Here is a 17401-nt window from a genome sequence, read left to right as displayed (position 1 = left end):
ATATACAGGTTTCTGTATTACTCTAATACAGTCAATTACTTTAGCAAAACTAATGCAAGCAGGGCACTCCTGAGGGAAAAGCTGTAAAGTGGAAAATATAGCAGCTAATCTAAGATGATCATAAGCACGTTTTTCCATCCAGCACATAGACCATTAAATCACTCTGGAACTATCAGGTACACAGTAAATCACTGACTTCACAAGCAGCATTCCTACTCACCTCTAATGGTGGCTCCAGATTCGGAGGTGGATCAGGATCTGTCCTTAAATGATCTTCAAAATCTCTGCGTATGTCTGCTGTTGGGCTGTCTATGGGGTAAAGTGGTCCTGACAGGTCTCGATGGTCTCTTGATATCCAAGGTGACCCTCCTGGCCCACCCAAATCGCCAGAACCCAAACGTGGCATGTGCCCTCTCTGCATTTCTCTATCTCTACCCAAAGCTTCCATCTCCTGCTCCAGCTCCAGCTCGGCCTCTGCTTCAGCCTCCTTGGCCTCTTTGTTGCTTTCCTCTAGGTGCTTCATGAGCACAGCGATCACCACATTGACCAGCACAAACTGAGCTGTCAGCACAAAGGACACAAAGTAAATGGGGGACACCACCGTGTTGTAGCATATACCGGTGTCTTGGGAGCAGTCTCTGAGCGTATCCTGAAACATGGACACACAGAGTGAAATTAAATTAATGCTGAATACTTTGTTAATGATCATATTTAAAGACATGCAATGCATTTACCACAAAACCATGTGCATCATTGAAATTCAACACAATGAGCTGACTGTGTCCTACCTTCATGATGCCATTCCAGTTGTCCCCGGTGGATACACGGAACAGCAGGAGGAAAGCCATGCCAAAATTCTTGAACGTGGCATAACGGCCAAGACCTTCACAGGGGTGTAGCTCATCACATACTGGCGACAAAACAAAATGCCAAAGGTAAGCCTTGGCTGGGAATGTGCAAATCTGCATATTTTCATAATAGACAAACACATCATTCTGTGTGAAAAATTGTGTGAAATACAATTAGTGTGTTCCAATATTGTATTATTATTAATGGGGTTTGCCATAGGCAAAGTCCATTCTTACTATTGTGCCTGGTTTATTATTAATGGGGTTTGCCATAGGCAAAGTCCATTCTTACTATTGTGGTTTATTAATGGGGTTTGCCATAGGCAAAGTCCATTCTTACTATTGTGGTTTATTAATGGGGTTTGCCATAGGCAAAGTCCATTCTTACTATTGTGGTTTATTATTCTTCTTCTTCTTCTTCTTCTTCCTTCTTCCGTCCTATTTTTCGGCGCGTAACTAGTCCCGCAGCTTTCGTCCCAGACCCTTGAAAGTGGGCTCAAATCGTGCGGTCTTATCGGGAATGGTGTGCTATGACTTTTATAAGGGGTGGGGGGTTTTTTGGCCCCGCAGGGGCCAAAAAACCCCCCCAAAAATCCCATAGACTTAACATTGAGCCGAACTTTGACGAATCACAGCGCCGAGTGTGAATTTCATAGAAATATGGGATTCACAGCATCTGTAGGGGGTTGCAGCCTAAGTGAGAACATACCCCGCAAGGGGGTATAAGTTGCACCCCTGGGGCTCTAGGACGTCCCAAAGTCGTCCCATTGACTTACATTGGCCCATTGACTCCCATTCATTTTTCTAGAAGAGCACTAAACGCGCCGCGAAATGGAAACACCTTTGAGGCGTTATAGCGCCAAGTGTGAAATTCGTAGAATTATGGGATTCGCAACATCTGTAGGGGGTTGCAGCCTGTATGAGAACATACCCCAAAAAGGGGTATAAGTTGTACCCTTGGGGTGCTAGGACGTCCCAAAGGGGTCCCCATTGACTTTACATGGCCCATTGACTCCCATTCATTTCTTGACTCACATGTCAATCACATTACATAGCAGTGTCATACAGACTTGGGGGTTGGCTTACTTGACTGAGGCAACCAATCAGCATCTCAATATGATTTTGAAGCTCACAAGCCACGCCCCCCAAACCATTTAAAGACCCTTAATAACTGCCCCATTGACTTAACATGGGGTGGGATGTCCCATTGCACATCCCATTGACTTCCATTATAAAGGTCACACATCTATAACATTACATAGGAGTGTCATAGAGACATGGGGGTGGGCTCATTTGACTCAGGCAACCAATCAGCATCACTCTATGATAATGAAGCTCACAAGCCACGCCCCCAAATTGATCCCATAGACTTCTATTATAACAGGGCTGGATGCATATCTTTGCTTGGCAGTGTCCTATTGACTTGTGGGATGGCTCATCTGACTCAGACAACCAATGAGCATCTCAATATGATAATGAACCTCACAAGCCACGCCCCCAAACTGGTCCCATAGACTGCCATTATAACTGGCCTACATGCATATCTTTGCTTAGCAGTGTCCTATTGGCTTGGGGGATGGCTCATCTGACTCTGACAACCAATCAGCATCTCAATATGATAATGAATCTCACAAGCCACGCCCCCAAACTGGTCCCATAGACTGCCATTATAACTGGCCTACATGCATATCTTTGCTTAGCAGTGTCCTATTGACTTGGGGGATGGCTCATCTGACTCAGACAACCAATCAGCATCTCAATATGATAATGAATCTCACAAGCCACGCCCCCAAACTGGTCCCATAGACTGCCATTATAACTGGCCTACATGCATATCTTTGCTTAGCAGTGTCCTATTGACTTGGGGGTTGGCTCATTTGACTTGGACAGCCAACCACATTCAAGTTCACTCTGTAACCTCGCCCATAGCAACAAAAGAGAGTACCCTAGCAACCGTTCATCAACAGCTATATCTCAGCATCGGAACATCGTAGAGACTTGGGGATTGGCTCGTTTGACTCATGCTAGCAAACGGAACTTCCTATATGCTACACATGCTAGCAGTGACTAGCTACATGCTAATATTGACTAGCCATGTACTGTAACTTGCTAGAAATGCTCACTAAGTATAAATATTTCATCAGGCATGTATGTGAGGCTTGCCTAGTAACCACCCAGGGTACCCTAGCAACTGCCAAGTAACCGCCCAAATTACCCTAGCAACCGCCTAGCAACCACCTAGCAACCGCCTAGTAACGCCTTAGTAAGGGCCTAGCGACCACTCAGGACACCCTAGCAACCGCCTAGCAACGCCTTAGCAACCACTTAGAATACCCTAGCAACCACCTAGCAACACCTTAGCAACCACTTAGGACACCTTAGCAACCGCCTAGCAACACCCTAGCAACCACTCAGAACACCCTAGCAACCGCCTAGCAACCACTCAGAACACCCTAGCAACCACCTAGCAACACCTTAGCAACCACCTAGCAACCACCCAGGACACCCTTTCAACCGCCTAGCAACGCCTTAGCAACCACTCAGAATACCCTAGCAACCACCTAGCAACACCTTAGCAACCACCTAGCAACCACTTAGGACACCTTAGCAACCGCCTAGCAACACCTTAGCAACCACCTAGCAACCACTCAGAACACCCTAGCAACCACCTAGAAACACTTTAGCAACCACCTAGCAACCACTCAGGACACCCTAGCAACCACCTAGCAACACCTTAGCAACCACCTAGCAACCACCCAGGACACCCTAGCAACCGCCTAGCAACGCCTTAGCAACCACTCAGAATACCCTAGCAACCACCTAGCAACACCTTAGCAACCACCTAGCAACCACTCAGGACACCCTAGCAACCGCCTAGCAACATCTTAGCAACCACCATTTCTTACCTTTCCAGTGCTATTGCCCAATTTAGTACCATTTTGTACCCCATCGATTTGCCACGCAAACCCCATTCACATTTCCTTTAGGAAATGTACAATTCTAGTTATTATTATTATTATTATTATATGTGGGTATGTATATTTTCTGGAGTGTCTTATGCATGCTTTTGGTAAGAAAGGCTAGTATGGCCATATGGGAAACCTTAATATTTCTCATAAGTATACAGTACAAAAAAGGGTTGATATTGAATGGCTTGACAATGTTTAAAAACATTTCCCAGACTCATAAGCCCAAGCAATCTTCATTCAAATGAGCTCAGGCAGCTCTTTTGATCTTGGCATCATGATACTATCAACATCAGTGCAATGAACAAACTAGACCTGTAGCCCTAAGCAGATTGTAAAGATCTTTGGCATTCTTGCCCAGTCTTATACTAAATAAGGCTTATCTAAAATATAAGGGTGGACTTATTATTTTGCACCTGATTTCAGTTTTACTTGAAATATTTCTTCTTTTAGTTGTCGCCCCAAAAGTCACCACAAAAAGAGCTGCCAGATCCGGATTGTTCCAGCACAAATTAAGCCCTGATAATACATTTGTATAAAGTTGAAGGATTCTCAACTTTGGTGAGTCGATGGACTCGCATCTGTCCCTTCTGTTGCATAAATAATAATCATAATCATTTCTGATCATAAATGATACAGAATTATGATGCTCACTGCATGTTGCTAGTAGTGAATGCAGCAAGAATACAAACATTTAACATTTAAATGTTATTATTTACTCATTTTAATGTTATGTACACCCTCTCTATGAGGCAACCTTTAATGAGAGGCTGAAACAGTCAAAAAAAAAGTATGGTTTACTGTTTAGAGTTTTTTTTTTTTTTTGCTGGTACTCCAAGGAAGAGATTTATCTAAAAAAACTTTGAAGATTAAGAAGATTGTAGTTAGTTTGAAGAGTAGGAAGTCAGCTTCAGAGTGTGCTTATTGTATTTGTATGTAAATGCAGCAGTAGGCAATGGCAGTGTTTTATTTGAACAATTTTATTAACTTACCAAGTGTTAAGTGTTGTTTATTGCTTAGCATTACGAAACAATTAAAATAAATCTGATTCTCTGATGTCCAAATCCAAAAGACCAAATGGCCATTGCTTTACCATACAGTATGTTTTTATTGATGTTTATAATAGATTTTTTTTCCAGTTCATGAGGACTGCCCTATAAGAACTGTGTCCTTTATCAGACAAACTTTATTCTAATGAAATTACTCTAAGCCCAGTGACAATGCTTCCATACCCATTGTGGACATTCTGACAATGGAAATGGGTCACCATAGTCAATCTGCTTAGCTACACAGCCCCGTATCCAGCAGAGTGTGATGCAACATGTTTGTTACAAGTTGAGTGTGACATATGCCAATATAGAACTCCTGTTGGCTCAGAGCAGACCAAATAGCCTTAGTTGCCCTTTTGCATTAATGAGCGTTTGGTATCCAGTGTTATTTTTTTTTTAATCTTTCTTTCATAATTTTGAATGGAAGCAACCCACAGGTCTTGCAGTTTTAGAGATACCTAGCCAATGTCAAAGCAACCCTGCCTATTTTCCCTTGCTTACCATTAAATCTACCCAGGGCTTAATACTGTAGGTGGCCGTATTAAGACATTATAAACAATACTGATTAAACTTTTACTGGTCATAATCTTTTGGCTTATCACACAAACATTTCATGTGATTATTTATTTATTTTATTTTTTTGTTATTTATCAACCAGTCAACAATCCTGACCGATCCTTAGTTGGGACTACACAGAAAAAAAAGTTTGCCCTGCAGACAGTCAATCTCAGTTCAGCCAGCAGACTCCATATATTGAACTTGGACAGCATTGTAAAGCTGGATATGAATTATGAAGTCTCTATGTTTATCTTGAGCCGGCTGATTGGAAATGGAAATGACATCAACACCGGTATTGTGCTGAGCTGCAATGAATCAGGGCAGGCTGTATTCGGTAAACTGGGGCCAAATGTGCTGCCACGTATTTCTGGAGAAAATCTGCTGCAGGTATACTATATTTATGGTTTTTGCCTTTACAGACAAGGTTGGAAAATGCTCAAAAATATGTGAAAGTGATCTGACAGCAATTCTAAACAAATAAACTATAATAAATCAAGCATTTGAAAACAAACATGCATTATTGGAGGATTAGAGGGTTATGACATGAGTGACATAAATGGAATAAATCAATAAATCAAGGGTTTTCAAGATTTTCCAAACTGACTTAATGAATTGAGAGCAAACTCTACAAATTTCTGCATTTAAGTTTGGCCTGTACTAATGTGTGAATAGACTTGGTTGATTTTAACATGGTACAGTACATTTTGGCTTCTAACATTTGGTTTTAAATTCAACGTCATGTTGTGTTTTTGAAACAAAATATACAGTACATTTATGTTTTCTACAAAAATAACTTAATTGTGTGCCTGCAATAGTGTCACTGACCCCTAGGGAATGTAAATCATTGTAAAAGATGTTTTAAATATAACCTAGGGAAGGGAAAGCCCTGAGAATTGCATAGATGCATGTTTTTGAGTCTGAGTGAATTAGACCATGAGGAGAAATGATTCTTATTTGCTTACCTCTGTGTGTGTGTGTGTGTGTGTGTGTGTGTGTGTGTGTGTGTGTGTGTGTGTGTGTGTGTGTGTGTGTGTGTGTGTGTGTGTGTGTGTGTGTGTGTGTGTTTGGTTTGCTGTGCTTACTCAGGTCACCAAACAGCTCTACTCCCAGAGCAGCAAAGATGAAGAAAAGCAACATGAAGAGAAGACCCAGATTCCCCACCTGTTGAGAAATAGAGAAAGCCAGGAGAGTTTGTCATGGAGGCAAAGAGAAGTGACAGGGCAGACCTAGAAATACCACCTGTGAAAAGCCAATAAAAGAGAGCCCTGAAGTGAGAAGATGACAGCCGTGTTCCACCTGATTACAGCTTGCCAGGTTTGTAAACCTAAAAAACTCATACTATGCCGAAGTTGTGGTATACTGTAGCAGTAGGCACCCACATGCTAGCGGTTAGTGCACAAGCTCCAGACATGTTTTGGACAACTTGTATTCTGATCCCATTCCCATTTTTTCTGAATCAGTAAGAAGTGGAAATAAAGGACACAAATTAAATTGGTATTTATTTTTTTATGTTCTTGGGCATATTTGACTTAATATAATGGATAAAATTCACATTTTCTGATTAAACTAAATAAGAAATAAATTAATTTGAAATAATTTAAGTAATTTCATTACCTTTATTTCAGTGGACATTTATTTCACCACATCATTCCTCAAGAGGCAGATTGTGGAATTCATGAATAAATAATATATGCAAATGTTAAAATGATTTTTTTTCAAAATAGATAATATATTAATAAAAATCCTAAGTAATTTTTTTATTTAAAAATAATATCAAATATAAATAATATTTACAATTAATCAATTTCACTTATACATGTTATTTTAATTTATTATATAAGTAGCATGTTATTATTAATATTAATATATATATATATATATATATATATATATATATATATATATATATATATATATATATATATATATATATATATATATATATATATAGTGAAAATGTGACTAATTGAAAGTATCGTATCTAATAATACATACAGTGGGGTAAATAAGTATTGAACACGTCACCATTTTTCTCAGAAAACATATTTCTAAAGGTGCTGTTGACTTGAATTTTTTACCAGATGTTGCTAACAACCAAAGAAATCCATATATACAAAGAAAAAAAATATTAGTTTACAAATTAGGTTATGTGTAATAAAATGAAACGACGCAGGGACAAAGTATTAAACACATGGAGAAAGGGAAGTGTAGAAAGGCAGTAAAAGTCCAGACAGCAGCTGAAATCTCTTAGTAGCTATTCAGCAACCCTCTGCCCTTCAACCTTGTAAATTAATATCAGCCACTTCAGTCTAACATCTACATTACCAGGATAATGAAGATGACATCAGGGTGGACATTTCAGCAAGACAATGATCCAAAACACAGCTAAGAAAACTCTCAAATGATTTCAGAAAAAGAAAATCAAGCTGTAGAATTGCCCAGCCAATCGTCTGACTTGAATTCGATAGAAATCCAAAATAAAGATCACTTCATAATAAAGAACCATAGACCCTGTTGAAGTGAAACTGTTGAAGTCGTGAAAAAAAAAAATCACAACTGAGCAAAGGATTTAACTCCATTCTCTATATAAGAGGTGTCTTTAAGCTGCCATCACCAAAAAAGCCTTTTACAAAAAATATTTAGCTAATTTCAGTAGATCAGTACTTTCTTCTTGTGTCATTTCACTGTTATTACTCATAACAATTTTTTCAACAGCTTCTTTAGAAATATTATTTCCAGTAAAAAAATAAAAATAAAAAAACATGACGTATCTAATACTTATTCCCCCGCTGTATTTACTGAATAGAAAATAGACCATCACGTGTAGTCTAACTCTAATCAAGCGTTGTCTACTGTAAGATATTTGTTCACTTTAGTAAATGTCATAGTGTAAAATATATCACGTAATAACAATAAGCTATATTGAGTGGTTCCTACTGTTATGCAGTCTATTGTACATCATTATTATTGATTGATATTATTGCAATTAAGACAAATGAAGGGCTCATCTACAGCCATTAAGAGAAATCAAGCCAAACTTATTCAGGAATCACAGATGACCAAGTCAGGCTTACATTTTTACAAAAAAAAAAAAAAAAAAAAAAGAAAGGAAGAAAGGGAATCAGATCAGATACTTTGACAAAACGAGTTGCACTGACATTTCTTTCTCCAAGTCTGGCTCTTTTCCCACACTAATCTCTCTTTAAGTGCACTCTTCACAGGCTGGATTCACAGTGATTCAGGACACGGGGATCAAACAGACACAATCTGGCAGGAAATCTTAGAACACTGCTGCACATCACCTCACACAAATTGAGGAGGAATAGATCAATAGACCAGAACCATGGAAAGCAACTTTAAGTCAGAACACTGCGGGGTGAATAGGGTTTTTGAAAAATCCTCATAATAAGTTGAAAGATTATATTAAGAATTGTAAAAAGTATTTTGTAAAATATTGTAACATGAGGAAATCAAATATTATTTCAGTAAATATGCACTAATTTGCATATAATTCTAGTACAAATGCTGTCTTTACATTAGACTGAAAACAAAAAAATAACACTTTAATATAATCTAAAATATCTATATTTTTACATTGTTTTTACCATAAAAAAAAGGTGAAACAGTAAAAATGCTACAGTAGGAGCCATGTCAGAGATTAGGTGACGGGTAAGCAGGCTCTAATCCAATTAGTAAAAAGTAAAACTGTATGTAAAAGCATCAGTCTCCACACCATCAGTCTTCACACATACAATCGAAGAATGTGCATGCTGGAGATTTTCTCCTCTGGCTTCTGTCAGGTTTGCACTACTGTAACCTCTTCATGGCAGATTGACGGTGTAAATGAGGCCTGTGGAGAGCCGAGGGGCCGCAGGGTACAAATACCCTGGAGCTCTCTCTCTCCATAAAGTAAATGAGTGGAGTTCAGGACTTAGAAAAAGACACCTACTGACGTTTTTTGGCATACCTGAGGAAGGGCCTGCATCACAGTGTCTAGTAGAGCTCGCATTCCCACCGCCATCTTCAGTAGCTTTAGAACTGAAAAGGACAGGACAACAAGCTTGCAAACATGAGGTGTATACAGGATATAAAGGGATGCTATTTAAAGTTGCCCTATCGGGTTCTTAAACAAAACTCAGTTTAGATTAGACAGATCTAAAATAGTTCCAATATACAGTTGAAGTCAGAATTTTTAGGCCCTTTTGATTTTTTTTCTTTTTTAATATTTCCCAAATGATTTTTAACAGAGCAAGGAAATTTTCACAGAATTTCTGATACTATTTTTTTCTTCTGGAGGAAGTCTTGTTTTTTTTTTAGAGTTAGAATAAAAACAGTTAAAAAAAAATTTATGAACCACGACTGTCTACAGAACAAACCAGCATTATTCAATACCTTGCCTAATTACCCTGCCTAGTTAACCTAATTAACCTTGTTAAGCCTTTAAATGTTATTTTAAGCTGTATAGAAGTGTCTTGAAACATATCTAGTCAAATACTACTTACTATTATTGTGGCAAAGATAAAATAAATCAGTTATTAGAAATGAGTTATTAAAACTGTTTAGAAATATGTTGAAAAAATCTTCCCTCCGTTAAACAGAAATTGTGGAAAAAAAAACTAAAGTAATTTAAATTCTACAAGTGAGATGTATTATTAAAATATAGTTGAAGTCAAAATTATTATTAAGTTTTAAACGTTTATTTATGTGCTTTCTGCATTTTAAAAAACTTTTTATTTTTTACAAACTGTAATATTTTACAGTTTTAAATCAAATTAATAAATTGTTTATTACTATTTTAATGTTTTTATAATTTTACACATTAAAAAATCAATAAATAAATAATATATATATATATATATATATATATATATATATATATATATATATATATATATATATATATATATATATATATATATATATATATATATATATATATATACCAATATCACTAATGAGTTTAGTATATTTTACAATTATATTTTATTTATGTGCTTTCTGCATTTTATAAAACTACAACAAAATATAGAAGAAAGAAAAACAAAACAATACAATAATACATAAATACAATACACAAAAACACTAATCTTATGACAGAACAACCAAACAACAGAACAGAGGGACAAATGCACATGAAAGCAAAATATAATTTAGCTGGTGAGGTAATGCATAAATAAAAGCAATTATAAAGTAACATTTTTCTTATATTACCAGAAAAATACATTAACCTGACCGTAGTTTTTTTGTCAAATAATAGTTTGGGCATATTATTAAAAACATTATAGATTATGAATAGTGAATATCCATTAAACTCAATCAAAACAATTACTTTTGTCGTATCAAATGTCTACAGTTTATCGGTCAAAATTATTAACCCTCCTTAAATATTTCCCAAATGATGTTTAACAGAGAAAGGATTTTTTCACAGCATTTGCTATAAAAAAATTTAAGGTCAATATTATTAACCCCCTTAAACAATATTTTTTTCAATAGTCTACAGAACAAACCATTGTTATACAATAACATGCCTAATTACCCTAACTTGCCTAATTAACCTTGAGCCTTTAAATTGCACTTTAAGTGTATTTTTATAGTAGTATTTAAAGAATTATCTAGTACAATATTATATGGCAAATTATTACCATAAAAAATGTTAAATTATTATTACTATAAATTAGTAAAATTGACTTGAACTGTATATATGTCATCAATTTTAAGATTTGCTATTAAAAAGATGGAAAATAATAAAGTAATTATATATTAAAATATAAAGCTTGCTGAAATGACATTTTTTACATTAATGAACACATATTTGAAAATGTAACATTGATGCAATTGTGTGAAACAGAAATAGTGTATAACTTTAGAAATGTCTAAATAAAAATGGTTGTCTTAAATCTACATAATCTTAATCTCGGTTCATAGCCAATACAACCTGTATAAAATGTTCAAAGTAAATCTATCTAAAAATATCACCAAAGTTTTCCTATAATTGCACTTAATAACTTATATAAGTATCCTGCACTTTCTGCTATTGCACTCCTGGTTAGATCTAAACTGTATTTGTATTTGTACTTGTACATGTGGAATGACAATAAAGTTTAATCTAATCTAATCTAATCTAATCTAATCAATAATTTTGATATGTCAAATTAAAAAAAATATATATTATTCAAATCTTGACAAATCTGGCCTTCAAAACAATGCTGTGACTCTTTTTATTAAAGCAATAAATGTGCACACAATAAGCAGTGTTCCTGTAAAAACAGCCAGTGGAATTTGTTTTGTAATTTTCACAGTGGTCAGATCACGAAGCATGTTATTATTGGGGTCATGCTCCACACACACACTGCTTAAATGATGCTCATGAGGAGGAGAAGCCCCTCTGCTTAATTGCAATCATGGCCCTGAGTGGAGAATGTCTGTGACTTTCATTATGCTAATGTTTGTAATGTATTCACTACCATTCAAAGGTATGGTGTATAACACTATTTTTAAGCCATATCAAACTTTAAAACTGTTTATTTAGGCTGGACTTATCTTATAATACATGTTTCTATATTTTGAAAAATATTCATAATATTATTTTAGTTAGCAGTCTTAAATTGTAATAATTTTTTTACAAACTGTAATATTTTACAGTTTTAAATCAAATTAATAAATTGTTTATTACTATTTTAATGTTTTTATAATTTTACAAATTAAAAAAATAAATAAATTATATATATATATATATATATATATATATATATATATATATATATATATATATATATATATATATATATATATATATATATATATATTTACCAATATCACTAATGAGTTTAGTATATTTTACAATGTAATAATTTATATATATGATAATATGGCAGTGGCATAATGAAAGTCAAAAGCATCAGCCACTCACAATCATGATTGCAGTTAAGCAAAGTCTGAATGAATCCAGGAGGCTGAATTCAAAACACACACACATACAGTAAACACACACACCTGATGAGAACACAGACATCTGAGCAGGTGTGTTTGCTTGGCCATCTCTGCTGAGGGAATAATCAATAAAGACTCTCCCAGCAGCTCTTTCATTAGAGGAAGAAAAATCGGTCCAAGAAGGCAAGCATGTGTGTGTTATGTGTAAGAAATAAGTAGAGAAGAGAATTTCTCATTCCAGCCATCTGGACTCTTTCTCCACAGACTCCGGCTTCTGCTGAGCAGTGTGTGAAACAACAGAGTTCCCGAGGGTGACAAACACAAGCGGTTCTGATCTACTGAGGCGAGCAGGGAAAAAAAATTGATGCAGAGAAGACAAACCTCGAGTGATGCGCAACACCCTCATGATGCGAATGATTGTAGGGTTGATGGGAAGGGAAGCATTGACCTCGATTTCCTCCAGTGTTATGCCCATGATAGACAACAAAACAATGGCCAGATCCAACTGGTTCCATCTGTGTGAAGACACTTGATAAGTAAAAAAATATGCACTATTTTTTCTTAGTTCTAACGTTGAACAATTGCATAGTATTTTTCAATTTTTTTATTTGTATTTTTTTTATTTAAAGACATAGTTGAAACAAAAATTATAAAAAGTGTCAACATTTACTCATTCTTCACTTCCAAACTTGTTTGAATTTCCTTTCTCTTAATACAAAAAAATAATCTTTTGTAGACACTGACTTTTGTCTAATATTGATGTCAATGCTTATGGTATACTGTATACGGTTGAAGTCAGAATTATTAGCCCCCCTGAAATATTAGCCCCTTGTATATTTTTCCCCACAATTTTTCAATAACTCATTTCTAATAACTTATTTATTTTATCTTTGTCGTGATGAAAGTACATTTTATTTGACTAGATGTTTTTCAAGACACTTCTATACAGCTTAAAGTGATATTTAAAGGCTTAACTAGGTTAATTAGGTTAACTAGGCATGTAAGGGTAATTAGGCAAAGTATTGTATAATGCTGGTATCAAAACACTGGATATAAGGATCAAGAGATATAAACCTGCATATAGTTTAAAGAGGCTAATAATTTTGACCTTTAAATGTTTTTTTTCTTTTTAATATTAAAACTGTTTTTATTCTAGCTGAAATAAAAGAAATAGAAATATAAGTTAAATATTTGGGAAATATTTCAAAAAAGAAACTTAAAAAAATCAAAGGGGGGCTAATAGTTTTGACTTCAACTGTATACAGTTAAAGCCAGAATTCTTAAGCAATTTGCAGGTTTATATCTCTTGATTCTTATATGCAATGTTTTAATAGTCTACATTATATAATAGTCTTATTTGTTTTATTTCAGCTAAAATAAAAGCAGATTTAAATTTTTCTAAAAGCCATTTTAATGTCAATATTATTAGCCCCTTAAAGCTATAGGTTTTTTTAAGTCTACAGAACAAACCATCATTATATAATAACTTGCCTAAATACCTTAACCTGCCAAGTTAACCTAAGTAACTCAGTTAAGCCTTTTAATGACACTTTAGGCTGTATAGAAGCGTCTTGAAAAATATCTAGTCAAATATTATTTACTGTCATCATGGCAAAGATAAAATAACTCAGTTATTAGAAATGAGTTATTAAAACTATTATGTTTAGAAATGTGTTAAAAAAATATTTTCTTTGTTAAACAGAAATTGGGGAGCCCTGGCACTAGTCCTTTTTTGTGTTTAAAAAAAAAGGAATTCAAAGAGGTTTGGAACAAGTGAAGGGTGAGTAATTGGTGACAAAATTTCATTTTTGGGTGAACTATGCCTTTAAAAGCATTTAAAAAAACACTAAGCAATTGTCCAATGCTAATTTTTTAAATCACCAAACTGCACAAGGACTAAAAGTTAATAAAGAATCCCTTTACAACAGCAGTCACAGTTTGAAACTCAATTTCAGCAGGCAAAATATGGAAGCAATAAAAATCTGAAATGAACTAAGCAACCTAATTTTGTGTGAATAACACTAATTTGACCCTGGATGTTCCTGCTATTTTCTCAGCTTGTTCATTCTCTTACGATGGCTTCAAACTTTGCAGCTAACTTTAAATAACTTCCTCTGAGGGTCAAATATAGCACTGTCATGGGTGAGGTAGAGCCTAGAGCCAGTTTTAAGTCACCTCAATTTTCTGGGGCCCGTAGCCATCAGAGGCGTTTCATTAGATATCTGGGCAAATTGAAGTCAAATGATTCCACAAAGCATTTCTACATTTTTACCACCGACTGTGTTCACTAAGAGGTTCAGTGATCAAAGTACACCTCCATCCTTCATCCCTGTAGACATGGAGCTGCTGCATGAAAGAACTAATCAAAGTAATAGAAAGTCATTTCCAATGGTGAAAATCAATACCAGTCTTAGTTTAAACTCTTAATCCTGTACTTCTTGAACAGACTTCAGAAATGTAATATAATATATAATAATATTTAACATATTATAAGTTAAAATATAATTCAGACTAAATTATATCAGCCTGATTTTGGCAAATCTGTTTGATTTAGTTCATTTGTAAACATCAAAAGGCATCAGTATGCAATAATTGATTGTATTACTGTACTGTATCTCAAACATGATATACTAAGTGTGCCAATGTTGCTGACAACCAACCCTGTAATGCTTAATGAAATCCCTTTATTTCCAGTTCTCTATGGCTAGTTCAATCACATGTAACAACGAATGATGAAAAAGATTTTTTTTTACATAGTTTATATTATTAGAATACCTTTCTACACAGCCCAACACAAACAACTTAATTAGTTCTGTTGTATGAAGACCTGGCTTCCGAAAACTAAATATGTTGTGATTGGTTAGCTGTGTGTCAGTGCATTGCGATTTGACAGCAGTAGACACTTTCAGTACTACAACACCCCATGCCCAAGCAACAAATCTGACTAATATGGCTGTGTATGTCAGCTATCATAGAACTACCAATGTGATCATTAAAGGTTGACAAAACCCTTGAGTACTTTTTTTGAGATTTTAACAGATGTGTATGTGTTGAGCATCAGTTAAGACAATGTTAGCACCTGTCAGCTGTAATTGTTGGGAAAACTGGATAATTTTGAGCTTTTGTCAGCTAATTCAAGCTTCCGTGTTTAAAATGATTTTTGGGGCGGGATCAAAATCTGCGACGTATTGCAGAAATGCAAGTGCAAAAATAATGCGTCGGTTTCACATTATTATTCATATCAGAGTTTTCTTATCCTATGAGAAGAGGCTGCTTCTTAATTATTTATGACTGCACATGCTTTCTGAAGGCCAGGCACACCTGTCAATATCACATTCATCCACAACTCTTGACTATTTTTTGACCTAATTCAGACTTTTTTCCTTAGCATCAAGAAAAAAAATCCTGCACTTGTACATTTGAAAGTCCAATTTGAAGTTTTTCTAACAATTGTCAGTTTGCATTTTGACTTTATGTTGTGCAATTGCTCAAAACTAAAGTGTGGGATAAAACTGAGGCATCTACTTTTATCTAGAGGCTAATTTCTACCAAGAAATAAAAATCTCTCTATTTAAAAGAAAATATTTCTACTTCAAAACTTCCCATTTATTTAATCAGTTGCTTACAATTTATTGGAAATTGCTAGTAAATATCACAATTCTGAAGTGTAACATAATTCTGCAAATCTTTTCCCTAGTTTCAACCAATGGAAGCTCTTTGCTGAGGGATTTGCTTTAAAATCATATCAATTATGCCATGTCAAACTTCTTATTAGTATGCAAATAGCTGTTTTACATTTCCCAACACGTGGATTAGGGATCTCAGAATACATTGACATGAATTGCTCTTCATTACGCCATTAAAAGAACTTCAATTGGTCTATCAACTTCAGTAAAGGGCCTAATCCTCATATTGACTGATAATTCAAGACTAATTAAAGGAGAAATGGATCATTCAAATTCCATATATAGAGAATATGTGTGAGTACATGTGCATATTAAAGCTGTAATGTCAGACATGTATCAGTTATCACTAATTTAAAAGAAATAAATGTCATTGATTATGCATTCTTATTGTTTAAGCCCCAGGGAGAGTGATTTAGAAGGGTTTCTTTTACCAAAACCACACGGATATAAATTTGGTTCTTGTTTTCCACCACAGACGCCAGAGCATTCAGTCGTCAATGTGCTTCTGACAGTCTGTGGCAAACCAAAGAATCTCAAAGCTGTGATATAATTTCAAAGGATGTGGCTTTAGGACTGCTAAGAAAACCTTTTCACTCACTCACTCATACACACACACACACACACACACAAAATCACAATAGAGCCACTGAAGTATCTATGAGAATGGCTTTTTAGCATAGTTGGTTTGGATTTTGCTGTAACTTGTGAGAAGGTCATGTCTACTACCTGTCCTTGAAGAAGCGGCGAAATCCAAAAGCAACAAGTTTGAAGATGGACTCCAGCACAAATATGACTGTGAAGATGTAGTTACAGATCTTTAGGGAATCACTCAAAACCTGTTCAAGAGAATGCAACAGTAAAAGTACAGAAGTGACAAAGCTTACAGCAAGCATATATCAACCACTTCAGAACAATAAATCAATTACAAAAACTGTAGTCTATGAATGGCTGAACAACACTCGCTAAGCAGATTTTGTTCATCAGTGGAAAAGATGGCGAGTTATTGAAAGAGACTAGATAAGCAGAGGGTAAGTGCTTATAATTATCTGTCATTCAGATTTTGACAGTGAGTGAACATTGACAGAGAACTGGCCTTCTCTCACCCAGCACAGTAATTAAGGGCAGGCTAACTGTGATGATGCTCAAGAAAATCAATTGATTCTGTTGACGGAGTGAGGGTGTAAGTGGTCAAAGCCTAACAATCCTCTTTGCTCCACTTCCTCCAAGATTGTGTGGGCCACCGAGGCTCTAATTAAAACAGATTGCTATTTTTAGCTTGAGGTGAGGTTACAGACCTCCATTAATGATGGGTGAAAACCCTGAAAAACATCCTTATGTAGTTGACTGATGATGGGGATAATAAA

At 35.3% G+C, this 17401-nt stretch overlaps 1 protein-coding gene across 1 annotated transcript in view; it reads right to left on the bottom strand.

Moving 5' to 3' along the window:
- Nucleotides 1-17401, bottom strand: part of cacna1g (calcium channel, voltage-dependent, T type, alpha 1G subunit) — a 403764-nt gene that overhangs the window by 24333 nt on the left and 362030 nt on the right. Inside the window, exons 30-35 of the mRNA XM_073918537.1 lie at nt 16764-16873; nt 12733-12866; nt 9389-9459; nt 6504-6582; nt 789-910; nt 221-649 (exon numbers count right to left, since the gene is read on the bottom strand). Of these exons, the coding sequence (XP_073774638.1) occupies nt 221-649; nt 789-910; nt 6504-6582; nt 9389-9459; nt 12733-12866; nt 16764-16873 (945 nt within the window). The remainder of the gene's footprint in view (nt 1-220; nt 650-788; nt 911-6503; nt 6583-9388; nt 9460-12732; nt 12867-16763; nt 16874-17401) is intronic.

Source organism: Danio rerio, chromosome 12 (genome assembly GCF_049306965.1).
Source record: "Danio rerio strain Tuebingen ecotype United States chromosome 12, GRCz12tu, whole genome shotgun sequence".
Classification (NCBI taxonomy): domain Eukaryota; kingdom Metazoa; phylum Chordata; class Actinopteri; order Cypriniformes; family Danionidae; genus Danio; species Danio rerio.
This window is presented reverse-complemented; position numbering and strand designations above follow the sequence as displayed.